This window comes from Poecilia reticulata, chromosome 9 (genome assembly GCF_904066995.2).
Source record: "Poecilia reticulata chromosome 9, P_reticulata-male-v2, whole genome shotgun sequence".
Lineage (NCBI taxonomy): Eukaryota > Metazoa > Chordata > Actinopteri > Cyprinodontiformes > Poeciliidae > Poecilia > Poecilia reticulata.
The window spans coordinates 27822927-27843096 of NC_088838.1; the positions used below are offsets into that span (position 1 = coordinate 27822927).

Below are 20170 nucleotides of genomic sequence, written 5' to 3' on the forward strand. Positions count from 1 at the left end.
TCTATTCCAGAGATCTAAATTTGATCAGCTTTGTTGTTTTAGATATATAGCCTGCCTTTCTATTAAAAGATCACGAGTCACTTTGAATAATGAACAGAGAGCTACCAAGTAACAGTTTCCAGTGGAAATGATGTCTTTGTTTTTTGTACTGTGCATCCAGAAAGTATTCAAAGCGGAGATATCCTGGATGAAAACCTGCTCCAGAGTGCACAAGGCACATGGTGAAGATCTCATGGTTTAATGGAACTTGAGAAGTTCTTCAAAGAAGAATGGGCCCAACTGCCTAAAGATTAGCTGTCATATTCAAAAAGACTTGAGGTTGTAATTGCTGCCTAAAGTGGATCAAGAAAGTGTAGGTAAAGGCTGTGAATATGTTTATAAATCTGATTTCTTGGTTTTCAATTTCATAAAACATTCAAAAGATGGAAGGGATACATTTGAAACAATTTGCAATAAAGCTGTAGCATAAAATGTGTAAAAACTGAAAACTTTCTAGATGAACAGAGAAGTTCAAATGAGCATATGATTTCTAGAGAACTCAAAGTGAGCACAACGTCTCCTTGCTTCAAAAAAAAAAAGTATTTGGGAGTGATGTTCTATAGACTGAGACATTTTGAGGACAAACTGTTGCTTCTTCATGTACAGAAGAGTTATGAATTTACTCTCTGTGCATCTGGAAAGTCTGTTGTGTTCAGTTTTTCTAAACATACACACCAAATGTGGTTTTGGCCATTGTACACAAACACTCATGGATCATGTAATTAGATACCTGTTTAATTACCCTACAAAAATATTGACTCAACCAATCACAGGATAGTAATTGAACTCCTGTAAACATTAAGACATGGTAAAAGCCACTTGTTTGAGGTCAAGCCAGGCTTCAGAATGGGGACCAGGAGATTTCAGCGACTTGCATCGTTGCCATGTTCAAACATTGTCTGAGTATTCCAGAAACTGCTAATCTACCGGCCTTAAAAATAGAGCATAAATCTCCACAGTGACCAGACCTCAATCCAACGTAACTCTGGGATGTGGTGGATCAGCTTATCAAGCTGCAGGAACTGCATGATGCCATCATCAATATGCACCTAAATCTCTGGAGAATGTTTTTAACACTTCAGAATCTATGCAAATGAAGAATTAAGAATGAAAATGGGGATCTGATCTAGTACTAGCAAGGTGGCCAATACAGTGAAGAGTGGCTGCATTTCTTTCTTAGTGGAGACCTGTTATTTATTAGTTATGTCTCTCCCCTGGCTCTGACTTTAGTAAAATAAACAAAAATAAGACAAAAAATCGAGACCCAACTATCAAAAAATTAAAGTAATGCTAATTGCCTCTGTGCCTGAGTCTCTGTTATTGTGCAGGAGGCTGCTGCAGGCAAACCAGCATTGTGTTTGCTGCTACAGCAGAGACAAACATTAGATTAAAGCTGCAGCTTAATGCATTCTGCCATTTATAATTGAAGTGTATAAGGAGATCTTTTTTTTTTTCCATTTTTTATTGATTTCCAAACTAGTATCTCTATCAAATAAAACACAATGTTACTTGATATCAATATAATTTGTGCATTTCTAATGAAAGGCTAGAGTTGTGGTTCAGCTTAACTATCTTAAATTGTCTAGCAGAATCACTTTAAAAGCTGCATTATGTTTCATTCATGCACAAGCTGGTAAAAATGTCTAACATTTTATGTATTTATGTATCCAATTAAAAAGCTATTGTTTACTGTTTAGTGATAAAATGGATGGGAAATTGCTTAGTTTATGACTTTTAGTTGAGCCAGTTCTACAGAAGGTATTTTTTAAAACAACCTTTCCCTTTCCTTCTTAAATACATCTCCCTTATAGAGGATTGTTTCTCATAAAATCTGTCCACGTAAAAATGCAAAAACACAATAAAAAACTAAACTGAAACGCTGACAGCGGCTGCCAAGCTAACAGACCCTTTCCATCTTTTACTTCTTTGTGTTTTATGGTTGATTGCAAAAAACAATTATACTGCCAGCTTCTGCACCAGAGGAATCACCTCCTGTAAACAAAGGCGATTGCACTGCAAACTTGCCAAAAGTCTCTTGTTTTCCTGTCTAGACATCAATACTGCAAACAAGAATTAATGAAAATCTTAACCCTGAAGGGAGCGTTCCAAAACGTTTGTTTTCTGTGAAGATGAAAGGCAAAAGCAGAAACAAAATTAGCTTCAACTGTGTGCAGGAAAAGCTTTGGAAAATGCTTCATATGTAAGGTTTGCTGCTGTATAAATTTGTCAAAGTTAAATCCTTGACCTTAATCAGCCATACTATGCTGAGTGTGAACTCAAATCAGTTAATTTGAGAGTCATGCATCTCATCACACAGTTTAGGCAGCAATTTAACTTTTAGTAATTAAAACTGATTACTAAAGGTTTAATTATTGTGGTTATTTGAACCCTATAATGTGCAAAACGACAGATCAGAGGAACTTTGTTAGAAGTCTAAACATCTCCACTACTGTAGTTATTAAGACAACAAACTTATTTATATGGATAAACATCAACATTATTGCAAATTAGTTATGGTTGTTGTCACAGCACAGCATCAGAACAAAAAGTTCATCAGTTTGGTCTGCAGTAGACTGTGCAGCCAGTGATCTGCTAAATGAACCATCAATGCATCCCAATGTACAGCTTTAGAAACATTCATTAATGTTAGAAAGGTCATCATATTGTTACTGTCAATCTATGTACAGTGTGCTAATAAAAAGAGCCATACGCAGCAGTCGTCCCTGGGTATCTGAGGCTCCAGAAGGTCCCCCGCCTGGATATCCTCCCCGGTCCAGGCCTTGAAGCTTACAGACCTGGGTGAAGGCTGCTGGGTGGGACCTTCGGCCCACACAGAGGCGTTGAGGCAGTGAATTATGATGTGCTGCACAGCCTCGGTGCTCAGCAGGTGGATAAAATTCATCTGGATTCGACCCACTCCGATTTCCAACTACAGAGAAAACAAATGACCAGGCACTGCTGTAAAGTACTGAAAAACTGGAAGACAATGAAAACAATCTGGAACACTTTGTACTGATTAATGTGGTTTAGTGTATCAAGAAAGGATATTTCTGTACTAAAGTATGGACACGTCTTGAAATGAGCTCTAACGTGTGAGGGAAAAAAACACATTTTGTGGTTATCACATCCCATTAAGTTTTTTCTCGTCATTTGCCTGGAAAAAGCTAAGGCGACTTACAGAAAACAAATCAGAGCTCTCTAAAACTTCTCAATGCCTTTCAAAACTTTTCATACACTGAGAGTGGCAGCATTCATTGGTTGTTAAACCTCTTCACTCTGATGCCTCCAAGTCAAAACCAGAGCAACCAATTCCCTTCATACATTACCTACTTATTAACAATGTCTGCATTTGTGTAAGTAAACACAACTGAAGGCCTGAAAGGTTTCTTAAGACCATTAGAGAACAAATAGCATCATGAAGACCAAAGAATACAGCAGACACATCAGGGACAAGGTTTAGTTATTAATGTGTCAAACTTCATATCTGCAAGCCAAAGTTTGGCACAACTGCAGACCTACCAAGACATGGCCACCTACCTAGATTGAATGCATACCAAGAAGAGCTGTAAAACATACAGCTGGACATGTAATCGGGTGGTTAGATCAAAGCAGTTGTATTAAAAATGGGCCAGTTAAGATCTTTTATCAAAGTCCAACTGAGATTCGGTGGCATGACTTGAGAATTCATGCTTACAGATACTTTCAATATGTTCTGACTGAGCTTGAACTATTTTACAAAGAATGGGCTCAAATTTTGGTCTTTCGTTATGCAAAGATGGCAGATGCATACCTCAAAAAGATCTGCAGTTATACCTCAAAAAGATCTGCAGTTAAACGCGGTTCTATAAACTACTGCCTCACTGGTTCTGGTCTCCACACTTTATACCAGATTGTGAATCGCAATCTGGTTTCTTGCACTTAAACATTGTCCAACATTTCTTTCTGTTAGTCTATCACATAAATTCTCAAAGAAACACCTTGAAATATTTAGTTGTAATGTGACAAAATGTGAAAAATGTCAAAGAATATGCTCTATAGATACCGTCTCACGTTATTCCTTTTTTAAGGTCACAGTCTATAAGAAAAAACCTAACATATATTTGCATGCTCAACACAGCCACTGACGATGACTCTATTTGTAGCAGTCATTGCTCTTCACCATCAGATGAATAATTTATATGTAAATAAATTCTGACACATAAAGCAACACTTGGCTTTTATCCTTGAAATATAGAACTGATCAAAGTGCTTAATGTAAAATATTCTATCGTCTATGAGCTTCATTTTAGCTTTTTTTTTTTACCAGGCCTTCATTTTCGTGTTCATGAGAGATTTAGTAATTGTTGATTGTTGTCTGGATTCAGGGTGTGCCCGCAGTTGGTTGCACTGTTGCTGTGCAGCTGCAACATTCTGGGTTTGGATTCCTGAGGTGTTTCTGCAAACAGTTTGCATTTTCTCCCCATAATCATCAGCTTATGGAGCTTTGGCCTCCTCCAACAGTCCAAACAATGACTCTTAAGTCAAATGGTCTCTGAATTTGTGAGTGTGTGTGCATGTTTGTTTGTCCTGTGTGTATTTGTGTCTCTGTTCAGCTCTGTTTAGGGTTTACCCGAGCCACCAAACCTCACCGTAACCCGACACAGACGAGCAGTTACAGGTAACGGATGGATAAATGAATAGATGTTTGGATTTATTAAGCCACATTAATCTTTTTAGAATGTCCCCTAAATAACAGCACAACTTTTCCAACGGAGTCCACCACATTCAAATAAACTGCAGATGTTGGTGGTCTAGTTTGATCGAATGTGTGTGCTTTCTTTGGAACAGAACTTACATTGACGTAAGTAACTTAAAAATCTGATCAACTACTGCTTTTTTAAAGTTTAAAGTTATTCTTGCTGGTCTAAGCATAAAAATAAACTGGTTGTTCTATGAATCACATCTGTATGACAGATTCTGAATTAAGAATTTTTTTTTTGCTCTTTCTGCTGGAAATATTCCATTTACTCTGTATGTTAAAGATAAAATAGCGCCAACAGATGAAGGTTAGATAGAGATTTACTTTCCAGATGAGAGTGCTTTTGATTGCATCCAACTCTGGAGACTTAATGCAATACATTTAGATTTACTGTTCTAACAGGCCATCCAAATTGTTCCAAAAACATGCTTAAAAGCAAAAACCTGGACGGCTACGCACATGTTTGTCACAAATGATATTTACAGTCTTTGCTTCTTCAGCTTTTTTGTTGGATATCCCTTTTTGAGATTTATTTGGAACATTTCTATTTCAGTTATGTGTTAATTCCCCTACTTGTGCCCTCTGTAGAATCTGAGTGGTAAATGTTCATTACAGTTTCATCTACAGAGCTTTGTGAAAGTATTCATACCTCTAGGAACATTTTTTTTTCATATTTTGTCACTTGACAATCTGCAGGGTACTTGAATTTCATTTTGTGTGACAGACCAATCCAGACAGTTCATACATTGAGAATTTTATGCAAATAAAAATTGTAAACATGTGTCATGGATTTGTATTAAGCTTGAACCAATTTTTTTGTTATAACTACAGTAGAATGTTTTTTGGTGCATGTATCATAAAGCTTTGCAAATCTGTTGAAATTATGGCTCAAAATAGCTCAAGCTCAGTCAAATGGGATGAAATGCATTATTGAATATCGATTTTCAAGACATATCATAGATTCTAAATTAGATTACTTTGATCTAAGATGCTGTGTTGTAACTCTAGTTGAATGTTTATTTTTGTCCTAATGGAAAGTGACCCTACAAAGCAGTTTGTTCCATGAACGACCAGCATTTACCATCCTCCATCTATCCATAATCACTTATGTCCTTGTCTCTCCTGAAGGAAAGCATCACCACACCCAGATCATCCCACCATTGTTTTACCATCTGAATAGTAATGTGGAATGTCAGTTTTTTCACAATATGCAGAGTTGTTCTAATGGCCGAATAGTTGAATTCCAACAATAACTTTCTTCTTGCACTTGCACCATAAGTCAAATTTGTAGATTTAATTTAGGGATAACATACTAAAGGGGGCTGGAAACAAATGCATGCCTCACTTTTTAGATGTTCATTTGCCATAAAAGGTTCAACCATTCTCTTTACGTTTCATATAAACATTGATGTTTGTCATTACATTGTGGAAGGCCTCGTAGATTTGGTTAAGAGGGAATGCAAAGAAGTTCAGACCTTTGAAACTGTAATAGGTTTCAGACAAGTTTGTCCTCCACCAGTGAAGTTACACATCACTTCAATGCTGTCTGCACTGCATCCAAGGTTTGGATCGATCCAGTAAGCTCCTGCAAAAAAGAAATCAGAACAAAATCTGACTAACTGACACAGAACAAGTGCATAAGACCCAGCATCCAGTTAAACGACTCCTCACCGTCGTACATCCGCTGCTCACAGTTGTAAAGGTCCAGGCAGGTTCGAGCCGGGTTGCGTCTGGTTCCCAGCGGGTTCTTCAGGCTGTGGACCAACGTGCTGAGGTGGTGAAGCGTCTTCAAGATCTCCGTGCCTTGGTCTAACATGGGCAAGTCCATGCTTTGATAATTCTAGTGTTAATGTGAGTTTTTACACAGTTTAGGGTCAAAATGTTCTGCAGTTTATAATAGAAGAAAATCATATCATGGCTTACAGTTCCATTAAAAACTGACCTCTTGCTGCAGAACAGCAGGAGGCTCCATGATGATTTCCAAAGCAGGACTGAGAGCCTCATTTCTCTGCACCCAGAAGACACATTTAGTTTGTATTTTGTCAGCATTGAACCCCAAATTATGATGTGAGAAGAAACAAACTTACTAGTAAATGCTCAGAACTTGGAAGGCCCTTCAAACCAGCAAAAGAAAAGAGGCATTAATAGAGCAATCCCAGCCCTATCTGCTCTTCTTGTTACCCTTCTCCTACTGTGTGTGTCAAGCGTCTTTATAAAATCTATAATCTAGTAGTTATGGTGTTCTATTCTCACTAAACATGCAGATAAGCAAAGACAAATTAATGATGCACAGGGAATGATGCATGAATAGAAAATAAATTATCCATAACTGCAGAGGAGACGAGCGGCCGGCTATAACACAGCTGATCACAAAGGAACAAAAGCAGGCCTGAAAAGAAAGATTATCTGCTCCAAATAACACAGTCACAGCTCACGTCCTGCATTTTTATTCTTCTAATTGTTTTCCACCAAAAAATGTGTCTAAAATGTACCATTTTCCACATATGGAAAATCTGAATTTTAGACATTTTAGTGTGTGGTCACCTCATGTCGACCAAGAAACCAGCAGCTGGGACTAGAGATGGAAATTAGCTACTTGGCTATAACCTCGTGTCATTGTTCATTAATATGCATTATCCCAGTTTTAAAAATGAACTAATCAAGATTTTGACAACTTTTGCAAACTGTTTTGACAAACATCAAATTTATCTAGAAAAAGCACAGGCATTTTTCACAGCTATGTACTGCAGCATTTAATTGTTTTTTTCTGTCAGTCCTAAAACTTAATGTCAAACATTGCAATATCTAAGATTTGAATATGACAAATTAATTATTGTTTGATATATTTGGTGGGTGAAATATTTCTAGTGCCATGCGTTAGAATTCAGTTTGTTTGTGTTTTGCTGACCGATGCTGAGCTAAACTTTGATTGCTCACTGTAGCAAATTTGATATTCAGTAGTGAAAAAACCAAGGCATGAATTCTGAACATAAAATTTGTTCATATTAAGCTAACTATAAGAGGGTTTAGTTTAGCAAAATAGCTAAAGCTCAGTCATACTGGATGCACAGCATCTTTGAATAACAGTTTTTAAGTTCTGACAGATTCTCAATTCCGTTTGGGTTTGGACATAGACATGCTTTGTTGCTGCATCCCAGTTGCAAAGTCTATTGCAAATTTTCTTTTAGGGTTGCTCTGAGCTTCGCTCCATCCACATGCCTATCAGCTCTGACCAAGTTCCCTGCCCCTGCTAAAGAAAAGTATCCCCATTGCAGAATATTGCGACATTTACTAACTCAAAATAAAAGAAATATGCCCAAAAATAAGACCAAAAACTATGAGGACTGTGCTCCCCTGCTGACCACAAAAAAAGGAGAAAAAAATGAACAAAGAAAGTAGAGAGTTCCCACTAGCTTCCTCTGTGTGGTTTGAAAAACACTGATCTGCCTCTTAAAAATTCATCAAAAGCACCAAAAACACACACAGTGTGTGTGTGTCACAGACACCAGATAGCCACAAATAAAAGCCCAGGGAGAAAGAGTGAAGTACCACTATGTTATGACACACTTTATGTTGCTGCTGATAAGCTGGAACACATCCACCACTAGAAGAAAATCCCTAGACGTCAGTGAACGAAACAGTGCAGTGTTAGTTTTCCACCATGTATAATTTGCATGCAAGTTAAAGGTGCATTATTATGGATTTTCCAGGCACATAGTGGCATTTTACAGCATTAGCATTTATTTTATAAACCAACACAGAGCAATTATGTGCTTGGTTTATGACAAATGACTGCAATATAAATACATTTAAGGTTCAAGGGAAATGAATAGTTTTGCAAATCAGTGCACAACACAAACCTGAAAGTTGTCTATAGACTGTGACAAGCTGACACTGTATAAAGTATTAATGAACGTGAAAGTAATTTATCTATTTTTCATATGTTTAACATGCGAAAGGGAAAACCTACTGGTGGTCCAGGTGGTCCTCGAGGACCAGGAGATCCCTAAAAAAAATTAAAAAATAAAGAAATTAAAACATTTACATTTAATATAACAACAAATAGTAATTTTGTTCTTATACATATAATTAAAAACTACTTACATTTGGTCCTGGTAACCCCTGAGGGAGAAAACAAACTGATTATAAAATGAGAATAAATGCAGAAAAGCTTTATCATTTCTAAAAAATAAAATAAAAAAAACCTCCAGCAATTTACCATCTTTATCTGATGTATTATATTGCTAAAATTACTCTTTCGCCTGTTGCAACTTCTTACTTAAAAATCTTCTTCCACATAGCAAATCCAATTTTCACACCACAGACCTGGATGTGAATGTAGGCGTTTTCGGAGAGCGCCTGTAAATTATGCTGTGTGCTAGCGCTCAACAAACCTCTTAAAAAGCTCTGAGACGTGCAAGAGGCCTACATTTATCACACTGACAGGATTTCCACAGCAGCTAAGTGTCACTGCGAGTGTAACAACAAACAGCCGAAACACAATAGGAAATGAAAAGTGCTGAAGGGCAGGAGGAGGCTGAGTGGTGTGCTGTCTCCTTGCTAAGTATCCTATTCTGTGCTCACAGTACAGACAGACAAGGATTCATCAAAACAGCGCCACGCACCGTCTCCCCGCGACTTCCTTTGTCACCCTGAGGTCCCTGGTGAGGAGAAAAAAGACAGACAATCACTCCATCACTGCTAGGAAGGCAGAGAGGAGTCACATAAAGCCTGGCACACCGGATGAGGGATGAGGTACATACTGGATGACCGCTGGGCCCAATGATGCCAACGGGGCCCAAGGCTCCCACCGCACCCTGAAAAGCAGAGGCATGTAAGTGAGTAAGGACACATGTGATGAAGCTTCTGATGAGGCCGCATTTATTTTTCATGCCAAATGTGCAGTTTGGGAGAGTTGAGCGGCCCAGAGTTGGCTGAAATACTGCACCGAGCTGGCAAGCTGTTATTTGTTATCAGCTTACCATCAATCCTCGTGGCCCTTTTGGTCCCTGTATTCCTGCCAGGCCAATGTCCCCTGGGGGTCCCTGGAAACACATCAACATATCTCAGTGCAGAAGACACGCAAGTTAAAAAACAGACCTCGGGAAAAGTAATAAGAAATCTTTGTGGATCAAAGGATATATTGAGATTATCAGATATGAACTGTAATGGCCTTTAAAGGCTATAGTTAGTCAAAGGTAACACTAATGACAGCACAGTATCTCAAATGAAGAGTTTATGATCCGGTTAGGTTGTTATTATCTTGTTGGTTTGTGTGATAGCAGTTATGGTCTTTATGCATAAAAGGACACAGTGATTTCATAGTAAGTTGTTCAACCCTCTCCAAAGTTAACTCGTCCAATGAGCTGAATTAAGAAGTCGTCCAAATGCTCCACAGTGCCTGTTTCCCTATCTTTGACCGTGTTAAATTTAAATTGTTCACTGTCTGCACCATACTTTTCTGTTTTTGTGTAAAGTTTGATTAAAGCCGGGGGTAGCGTAGCTTTACCAGACAATCACCAGACATTTTAGAGCCTCTAGACTTTAATCCCACTTTTACTGTTTCTATCTTTGCTAAAAGCTTCACAGTTAGATCAACTACTGAGCAATAACAATAGTTATTTACAAAGAGCTGCATTACAGGATCATTTTTTGGCATCACTCAGAGGGTTTCATATGAAAGACTTAAACTAATAAACTCCATGCAGTTTTATCAGCTGGTTTCATCTAAAGTGCAAAGCGGCTAAAAATAAAACTGAGTTGTGGCTGAGCAGAGGCCACCCAGGGGCATTATACAATAATACTCTTGGCTTTGATGCCTAATTCTCTCAAACACACAACATAATCATTGGTACTTCCAGATAATTTTAGGTAGTTAATCTTAACAAAAGGACCTTGGCTAACCCTGAACATAATTTTTAGGACATTCTGCTGCTAAATGCTAAGCCTAAACTCCAGATTGATGTTTGGAAATGCAAAAGTTGAAGCCTTGAAACAAGGAGTCCTTGGTTACTCACCTTTGGGCCGAACATGCCCAGTACTCCTGGGTAGCCCTGCTCACCACTATCCCCCTGACAAAAATAAAATAGCAGCCATTAGAAAATCTAATAATAGTTTCATTTAAAGAAATTTGGCCAATTGAAAGGAAATCTCTGCTAACTGTTTGGCCTTTTGCTCCCAGGTCTCCTGGCTTTCCCGGTAATCCCATCACACCGACAAAACCTCTCTTCCCCGCTGGGCCCACCTGACCTGGCAGACCCCTCTCCCCCTGAAACACACACATGAGCATCTTCCTTTGCAACTACACCACAGCTTGGGCACTTTTATGTTGACAAACTAGTGGAAGTTACTACTACAACAAATTTATAGTTCACAACCCCGTTAGTGTGGCCTGCATGAAAATATTACTGCTGAAAATGCAATTCCCAAGTTACTTTCCATAATGTCATTCAGGTGCATTCTTAAAATATCCTCCTGACTACCAGTAGTTCATTTTTGTCCTCTGTAGAGGACATTTCTAAACATGAATATCTCCCACCCCCTGCATTCTACTTAAATAATTCCTTTTGGTATCTAGAGAGGACATTTAGGGCTTTTCAATGATGCCACATGTGAAGGGTTGGGAATTTTGTACGTACCTTTTTCTAATTCATGAAAATGGCATTTATCAGTAATAACACATTTTATGGGAAGAGACAATGTAAGTGCATAAAACCTTTTATTACCTTACAAAGACTGTGGGATTTAAAAAAAATGGTGATTGGACAATATTTTTTTTCCTGGTAGTCAGGAGGATATGTATTTGACATTGGGGTACAAAACAACAGTCAAAGCTTCAACTCTAATAAATCCAACACGTTTCCAAAATATGACCTAAACAGAATTTTATTTCCCATCCCAGGAGATGCCCAGGAGATAAAAACCTCATTATAACTGCAGAACTAAACTCTGTGGGTGTCATTAATTCTCTTGTCAAACGTCATGAACTTTGCATTTTTTTATTTCTGGAACAGCCATGCAAATAAATATTGTCATCTATTTTGCAGCACTGATTACTGCATTGAATGGGGCTATTGTAAGAGAGGCCATACAGACACAGACTTGAAGTGGAGTCAGGCACAATAAAGAAGTAACATAAACAGGCAACATAAATGCCAGGAGAGGCTGTTCCAACAGATTAAAGCTTGTTGGCTGTTATGACTGTCAACGGAAATACATTTGTGCATTATTATTTATAGAAGTTCCTTTTGGCATTTTAGCACAACCAGTTAAAATGAAAAAAGGTGGTTAACCCAGCCTTCAAACCTTTGAGCCAAAGGAACCTTGGCTTCCTGAAAGTCCCGTCACCCCCTTTCCACCTGGCATCCCAGGTTTTCCAGGTAAACCAACTTCTCCGTCCTCTCCTTGATCCCCCTAATTCCAAAGCACCAATAGTGAGCAACAGAAAAATAGAAATGATTTGTTTTATTATTTCTCTCTCATTTAAATATGTTTCTCAGACATTGAGCTCACCTTGACTCCATTACTTCCATCTTTACCAGGTAAGCCATCCATCCCAGGTGGGCCCTCCAGTCCCTCCCTGCCCAGGACCCCACGTGGGCCAGACGGCCCCTGTGGGCCCTTAGGACAAAAAAACTCAAAATAAATCCAATTTAATATATAAAACAACTCCTTGACAAAAAAATATGGTAGATCTAAAAAGTGTATGCACCCCTGTTAAAAGGTCATTTTTTTGTGGTGTAAAAAAACAGATTAAAATAATCAAAACCTTTTCCTATATATGAAAAAAAGCAAATGTATTCTGTAAAATTAGTTTGCAAACCCTGGTTACATAAGTGTTAACAAAGTTAAGCTAATATTTAGTGAAAGCATGCTCATGACCTTTTGCACCCAGCATCACTGTGAGTCCAAGCATACATCCAAAACAACACAAGAGTCCAGAACTACTTCTGACATAAACGGAAGAACAACAGAATCTGGAAGATTAGCAGAACTTCTGCAGGGTGGTGTGACCGGCCTTGGTAAAGCTGAGAGGTGGCATTAAGGTGGAGGTTCAACACATAATCAGTTAGAGGACACACACTCTTGTGCAACCAGTTTAATGCATCTTTATTTTTCAGAACACATTTTGTCAGATAAGCACAAAGTGGTGGTAAGGGGTGAATACACTTTAGACCTAATGTCAGTGCAACTCACTGGTGGTCCTCTGTTCCCAGATGCTCCTGTTACGCCTGATTTTCCTTTAGGACCCTAAAGCAACAAAAAGCCATCTTCTGAATTTGTGGTTAAAAAAAATGTATATGAAATTGAACAAATAATCTCATGTTCTCAGTCATTCCCACATATCTATTTAATTTATGTCTTTACCTGATCACCTTTGGATCCTTTCAGACCTGGTTGTCCCTTCAGCCCAGGATATCCCTGAAAAGGATCGTTCATATAAACATTATTGGACTTTCTCTGATTTAGCTGATATATAAATGAGACTTAACATGTTAGAAGCCAGAAAGTGGATACCTACAGGAAGACCTGGTGCACCTGCTTCACCTCTAGGCCCATTGAAACCAATTTCACCCTAACAAAAAAAGGTCACTGTCTCTTTGTTCTTAGCTCATTTTTGTAATTATAGATTTGGGGGATATTATTGTCGTCTTATGCCAACTTACTATGCGTCCTGGGTCACCTGGCTCTCCTCGCTCCCCTCTGTCTCCGGGAGAACCCTGAATTCAGAGGAAAACAATGTGTGCCATGTGTGCTGCTAACACATGGCACACAAAGATCTGGTGCAGGATGGAAACTCACTCTGTCACCTTGGGGACCTGGAAGACCCTCTACTTTGCCGTCATCTCCCTGTTCACCCTGAGCAAGAAGCCAAAGACAACAGTCAGAGGTTTTCACTATTAAATCCAGTGACCTGAACAGAAGGAGTGGCTGTGCTGCATGTTTCTTTAAAAGCAGGGGGTCCTCTTTTAAAGAAAGGCAAGTCATTCTCCAAAGCTATTACCTGCAATGATCCTATTACACATAAATGAAGCTGGTTTGCTCTGGGAGCTTTTGTGATATTCATTAAACAATAGAAACGGATGTGTGTATAATTTAAACAATTACATGCTGCACATACGGGGAATTAAATAAATAAATACAGAACCCAACAATGCAACTATAAGAGGGATAAATAGTTAAGGCTAGGGGGCAAAGACGCCTGACAACTGCACAGATGAAAAGCAATAAGCCGTACCTTCAACTATAATTTAGATTTGTATTGACATTGTAGTTTCAGTGCCAGAAGTACCTGCCGCTAAATTGACAATCATAAATTCTACAATGGCCTGGGCGATAGCGTGATACTGCATTAATTAGAGCGCAGGCAACAGCAATTATATAGAGGATACTGGGAATGAGAAAACAACAAATAACCACATCCAGATGGCTTCTGCCCAGGGACTAAAAAAATGCAAATGAGTGTATCACTAAACTCTGGTGCACAGTGTATACACATATTACACAGTGCTCCTGTCAAATAAACACAAATTATGTGGCTAATATCTGCAAAATTATGAGAAGAAGTCCAGGTGCCTGGCTAATTATACACATTTGACTGTGCTGAGTTAATTGGATTTGTCCAGGTTCATATCACAGATTAAATTAGGGGTAACTTTGGGGACAGACAATGACACTAAGACAGACCAAGAAGGCAATAATTAGGAACAGAGATCTGGTCTCAAACAAGTAGTTGTGCACCAAAACAATCTGATATATGACAAGTCCCCCGAGGCTCATAACACAATTAGACAGCCGGTGGCTTACAGGCGAACAAATGAATGGTTGAAATACCTTTTCACCTTTCAATCCAGGGGGTCCAAGCGGCCCTGGTGGTCCCACATAACCCTACAAAAACAGAAAAATGCTTTTACACAAACGGAGCAAAATCAATCACATTTTCAAATTATCAGCAAAGTCGTACAAATAGTTACATCTCAATTAATTATAACATCATTGAAAATAGATTTCAGGTATTCAATTAAATAATAAAATCGGTATATTATGTAGCATCATTACACACAACGTAATATATTTCTGGTGTTTATTTCTGCTCATTTTGATAATAACATGAATTCATCCTTCTCAAAATTACATTAGGCCAATACAGAATAATTTTTAAGAAGAAAAAAATCTTAAAGTGCTTGGTCAAAACTCCTTTTGTGTGAATTACGGCATCAATGCACCACGGCATGGAGGCAGTCAGCCTGTGGTCCTGCTTAAAGTCCAGGTTGGCTTGGCAGCAGCCTTCCACTTGATGATACTAAATATACCCTCTACATGTTTTTGAGATGCAGATTTAGTCTCTCGATTGCAAAATCTAATACATTTGTGACTTTTTGGTTAAGTTTAAAGACCAATGCATCAATAATAACTTTGCATTACATTTCTTTTGCCACAGTGTTTAAAACAAAGACAAACCAGTAATGAGAAATGAAGCTACACAAACTCAGGTTTAAGTGTTTTTAAGTCATTTATTAGATTTGATTAACTGTCAAAAGGTCAAAAACCTATAAACACCTCGGACCACTAGCATGGATTTCCAAGATGGGATCTGACCCAGGAAGCAGTTCTAATAAATTTATTGTCTTAGTTGATATAATGGAAACTTAAGGAGTCAAGCTTCCAATCAGAGCTGGTGAAGTTGACACCTGGGTTTCTTGCCAATGGATTTACTGTCAAAAAGACAAGTAAAGGGAAGAAAGAGTTTGAATCTAACACAGAACTTGGTAAACATATATATATATTTTACCCAAAAATTGTAATTTCATAGCTGGCCTCACTGTTAGAAAGAAGATTTCTGCTGATTTTGAGCCACAATGCTAAATAACTTTGATCTCTATTATTACATTAATAAAACAACCCTAAAGTAATTTCAATTGAACTCACTTGGTGGGCTATGATCCATTGTCTTTTGTAGACTTTGGTATTTCTAAAGCTATCAACACATGCAAAATGAAAGGCCTGTAGAGCATAAATAAGGAAAAGAAACTGTGGCAGATGGCTGCTTCAGGCTCAGCAGGAGGGAATTGTAAAGGAATCCTGCCGTCTAGCAGGATGAATTCACACAGTTATCATGACAACTGCAAGGTTTACAGAATGAGATAGTCATTTTAAAGGATTTGCAAGTAAATAACACTGTACTAAACTATTTTTTTTTTGATTTTGTCATTTGAATTATGGACTTGATATCTAAAAAATATTTTGAGTTAACTATTAAAATGAATCATTTCTTTCAATCTGATCTTCATCTTTTTTTCTGTTTAATTTGTTTATCAGACAAGAACAGACGATTCTTAACATACAACACAAATAAAGTCATGTCAAACCCAGGTGACTTGTTTCTCAAGGCTTTTTTGTTTCTTTTTTCTTTTTTCAAATAAACAAAAAATAATGGCAGCCTAAGACAAATGTCTTTAGGACTAAAGTGCATTTGATATAAAAGGCTTAGAGGTTTATCATAGATTCTTCTGATAAAAACTTGTGTTACCTCATAACCTGCAATGCCTGGATCACCTTGTTGGCCCATTCTTCCAGGAACACCCTGACAAAAAATATAATAGAAATAATAAGTTTTACCAAAATTAAAGTTTTCATCTCCCCGAGATGAAAACGTACCACTGGGCCGGTGGTTCCTCTTGCCCCTTTCTGTCCAATAAATCCAGGCTCTCCATGCTCCCCGATTGGTCCACTCTCACCTAAATGACCTTGCTGACCTTTGGTCCCCTGGAGAAAGCACACCAATAATCAGGTATGTACAAACACGCCTGAACGCACGTGGGAGGAATCTGACAATTCAAACATTCAAATGCTGAAAATCTATTTGACAAGAACCTCCACTTCTGCTGTTTTGTTCCTAGTTTGTTTACAACTGCATCAAAGGAATATTCAAGTCCCCGTCCAACAGAGCAAATTGAGAGCCAACTACAATGAAAGGTGTGCTTTGCTGCAGGCAAGTGAACTGGCAGACCTTTTCTCCTGGCTTTCCTCTTTCCCCGATTTTGCCGGGCGCGCCCTCCTGACCCTGTTAACCGAGAGTCAGAGCAGAGGGCTTTTAGTGGACAAAAAGAGCTGTCTTCATTAGAAGTGAAAGGGAATCAAAGATCGCTCTTGAGATACTCACTCTGACCCCCACAAGTCCAGGAGGACCAGGTCTGCCTTCCTTTCCTTTCAGGCCAATTTCACCTCTGTCCCCACCGGCCCCATCTGGACCGCCATCTCCTTTCTCGCCCTGAGAAAATAAAAAGGTGACACCTTTGAGTTAAGCTGCAAACCAACTCTTAGAGGGGATTCTCAGCTGCTGAGACTTTGTAAATTTAGCAATTCATTCAGGAGAAAGTAAAATTAGCTTTTACTCTAGAAATCAAGGACATCAGCATAAAGTCAGTGGCAGGAAATGCTTCCACCTGCTGACAAGCTTTATGAGATAACGACCTCATATTACATTTTTCAGCACCTGTCTACAATGCAAGTTGTACAATGCAAGCTGGACTTCCTTAACAGCTCAGCAGAACCACTGGCTTCATGACGTCCTTCACTGTAACTCATGCTGAAGGAGCCCAAAGCAACCACTGAGTGCAGCACACACAAGGATACAATTTCTAAATCTAAAATTCTTGTTTTTCTTGATGTTATTTGATGGTGTGAGTCACAACTCTAGAAAATTTAATTTTCTGAGAGACTGAATTCTGGGTTTTTATTGAACAAAATGAGCAAAAAAAAAATAATAATGTTGCGCTCATCAGTTTAGATGCCCTGAGAGAGTTTGACGTTTATTGGGCTGGTTTGTGATGATATGGTGATTCAAAAAAGCAATCACAAATCAAAAATGTCTGAGAAAAAATGGCTTTTTCCAACTGAGTGAAAGAAAAGTTGTTTTTTAAATCATCATTCTTTATTTAAGAAAAATGTCATAAAGGTGCTGCTAGAGTTAATTTAATTCCTAAAATAAATTAACTCTTGCGCATGAATTAGAAAAAGGAGATTATACGACATGTTCAGCAGGGATGATGGCAAGCGATGTATACATGATTTATTATAAAAATAGTTTTTCTTAGCACTGGAATGTTTCCCCCTTAAATAATTTTACTCATATTAAAGGGGGATTTTTTTCCAACTAGCTGCTTCAATAAAGAAGTCATTTATCTTTGGGATTTTCACACATCTTTACCCCCAATTGCCAAAAAGTGGTGATGGTGCAGTAAAACTTCAGCTGGTGCTTTCAGCCTTATATTCCCCGCTTTCAATTTTCTACATCATCAAATGAACAAATACAAGAACACCAGTTACTGCAGAGCCCGAGGATCCGCAGCCACAAAAGTTTAGGCCTCTTATATTCATCTATTTTCTCAGTAGTATAGCTAGTAAACCCTTACCTAGCGAGCGCAGAGATGCTCAAGCTGAAAATGGGGCTAATATCAGCCAAATGCTCAAGGTTACAAATAAAACCTTAAAATGTATCCATTATTCACAAGCGTCTGAAAAGGCCCACAGTGAGAAGTTGTGTGCCTCGCACTCAATAGGCTCTACTTAAAAGTTTTACTGCAGCGCTCAGAGCTGCAGTGTGAAGTTTCTGCAATGACAGCTCAGGCATGTAAACAAAGAGTCACAGTAGTGGAACTAGAATGACACAATACCATGATTTATTTATTAGTTAGACACAGCAGGCTGTGAATTGGAGATATTTCAAAGATGAAATACAGAAATATGACTTGACTTTTTTTTTTCCAAGGTGTTTATGGTCCCTCAACATTTTATGTCACAGTAAAGTAGGCCAAAGCATAAGAACTTCAGCCCTAAAGGATTTTTTTTTTCTGAAAGAAGATTGGTCTTTTTGAGTCTTTAAATTATAAAAACGTCTTCGTAAAGAACCAAATTAATGCAACCGTAGAACAGATCTCTGTGTAAAATCAAAGGAAGTATAATCAAAAATTAATGAGAAACAAAAAGGAAAGTGAAAGACAGAACCTCATACAGGGACAAAAAAGGTGCATCTTAGACTAAAACACATGATTTTAACCAAAAATTCAAATTATTATTTCTTCAAAGAGAGTAGAAAACATGTCTTTTTATTTTCACTGTTTCTTTTATTTATTTCACACTTGTTCACACACATTTCTCCCACTATTTCCTGTCTGATAATCAGAGCAAGAAGCTTTTGTTTCCTTCCCACACAAGGCATGTGTGTGCAAGAAAAGCATGTGGTGGAAAACTTGTTAAGTAAATAAATGTATATCCTTCCAAGGTGTACAGTATTTTTGTAGCATATGGAAATACAAATAAAAAAATGCTGTTTCACTCTAAAGAAGGAAGACATTTAATTCAGGAAGTGGGTAGAATATTTCTTGAAAAACTACAGTCAGTTCCTAATGGTTTCTAATGTGTAAACATATTTGACTTAATATGACTGCATCACGTAAACAGTGACTAATCCTGCAGCACACATTACTTTGTATGCAAGCTGATGTAAAACGGTGTGTGAAAATGTCTTTTCAGATTTCTTGTTTTTGCTTTTGAAATGTTTTGCATCATGAAAACAAATGCATCCCTCAGAGGTAGGCTGAGGAAATAAAAAACATGACATTTTAAATGTTAGTTTGATGTAGTAAGGCGGGGGAAAGCTAAAACCAAGCCAACCGGCCCAATGTGAAAGATCTCCTAAACCTAAAATCAGATTGTTTCACTCTGGGCAGTAAGATCTCCGAGTCTCTTCAAAGTAATGCCAAAACATCTAAATTGGATTTAACTCTGAACTTTGAGTAGGCCACTACAAAACCTTCATCGTGTTTTTTGAGCCACTCAGAAGTGGATTTGATGACGTCCTGTGTGTTTGAGCTGAAGGTCACAAACTGATGGCCAAACAGCATGAGTCTTATAGAGTTCATGATTCAACAAATTACATCAAGTCGTCCAATTTGTGAAGTTCCATCACAATATCAACACCAAGATCTCATCAGTCCACAGTATATATTTTATCAAATTCTTGAGGAACATCTGAGATATATATATTTCTGCAAATGTGAAACAGGCCTTAATGTTTTTTCGGGATGCCATTTTTGCAGAGCCTCTTTCTTGCTGTTGAATCTGGAACATTGACCTTAACTGGGTCAAGCATGGCATGCAGAGCTGCAGATTCTGTTTCAGGTTCTTTTCTGACCTTCTGGATGAGTCATCAGTTTCGATAGGCTGGCCACTCCTGGGAAGGTTTCCCACTGCTACATCTTTTCTACTTTTGTGGATAATAGCTCCCACTGTGGTTTACTGGAGTCTCAAAGTCTTAGGATTGGTTTCGTAACTCGCTCCACGCCAACAGAATTCAGTTACTTTGTTTCTCATGTCTTCTTGAATTTCTTT

The 20170-nt window shown here is 38.1% G+C and overlaps 1 protein-coding gene across 1 annotated transcript in view; it reads right to left on the reverse strand.

Moving 5' to 3' along the window:
* The window catches only part of col27a1b (collagen, type XXVII, alpha 1b), an 82490-nt gene that overhangs the window by 1421 nt on the left and 60899 nt on the right, over positions 1–20170 (reverse strand). The window contains exons 38-61 of the mRNA XM_008417909.3: positions 16941–17048; positions 16788–16841; positions 16436–16543; positions 16308–16361; positions 14612–14665; positions 13580–13636; positions 13444–13497; positions 13299–13352; positions 13145–13198; positions 12974–13027; positions 12290–12397; positions 12083–12190; positions 10938–11045; positions 10795–10848; positions 9760–9822; positions 9541–9594; positions 9403–9438; positions 8882–8899; positions 8748–8783; positions 6865–6891; positions 6720–6785; positions 6449–6617; positions 6253–6362; positions 2750–2968 (exon numbers count right to left, since the gene is read on the reverse strand). Coding sequence (XP_008416131.2) covers positions 2750–2968; positions 6253–6362; positions 6449–6617; positions 6720–6785; positions 6865–6891; positions 8748–8783; positions 8882–8899; positions 9403–9438; positions 9541–9594; positions 9760–9822; positions 10795–10848; positions 10938–11045; positions 12083–12190; positions 12290–12397; positions 12974–13027; positions 13145–13198; positions 13299–13352; positions 13444–13497; positions 13580–13636; positions 14612–14665; positions 16308–16361; positions 16436–16543; positions 16788–16841; positions 16941–17048 — 1827 coding nt within the window. The remainder of the gene's footprint in view (positions 1–2749; positions 2969–6252; positions 6363–6448; positions 6618–6719; positions 6786–6864; positions 6892–8747; positions 8784–8881; positions 8900–9402; positions 9439–9540; positions 9595–9759; positions 9823–10794; positions 10849–10937; positions 11046–12082; positions 12191–12289; positions 12398–12973; positions 13028–13144; positions 13199–13298; positions 13353–13443; positions 13498–13579; positions 13637–14611; positions 14666–16307; positions 16362–16435; positions 16544–16787; positions 16842–16940; positions 17049–20170) is intronic.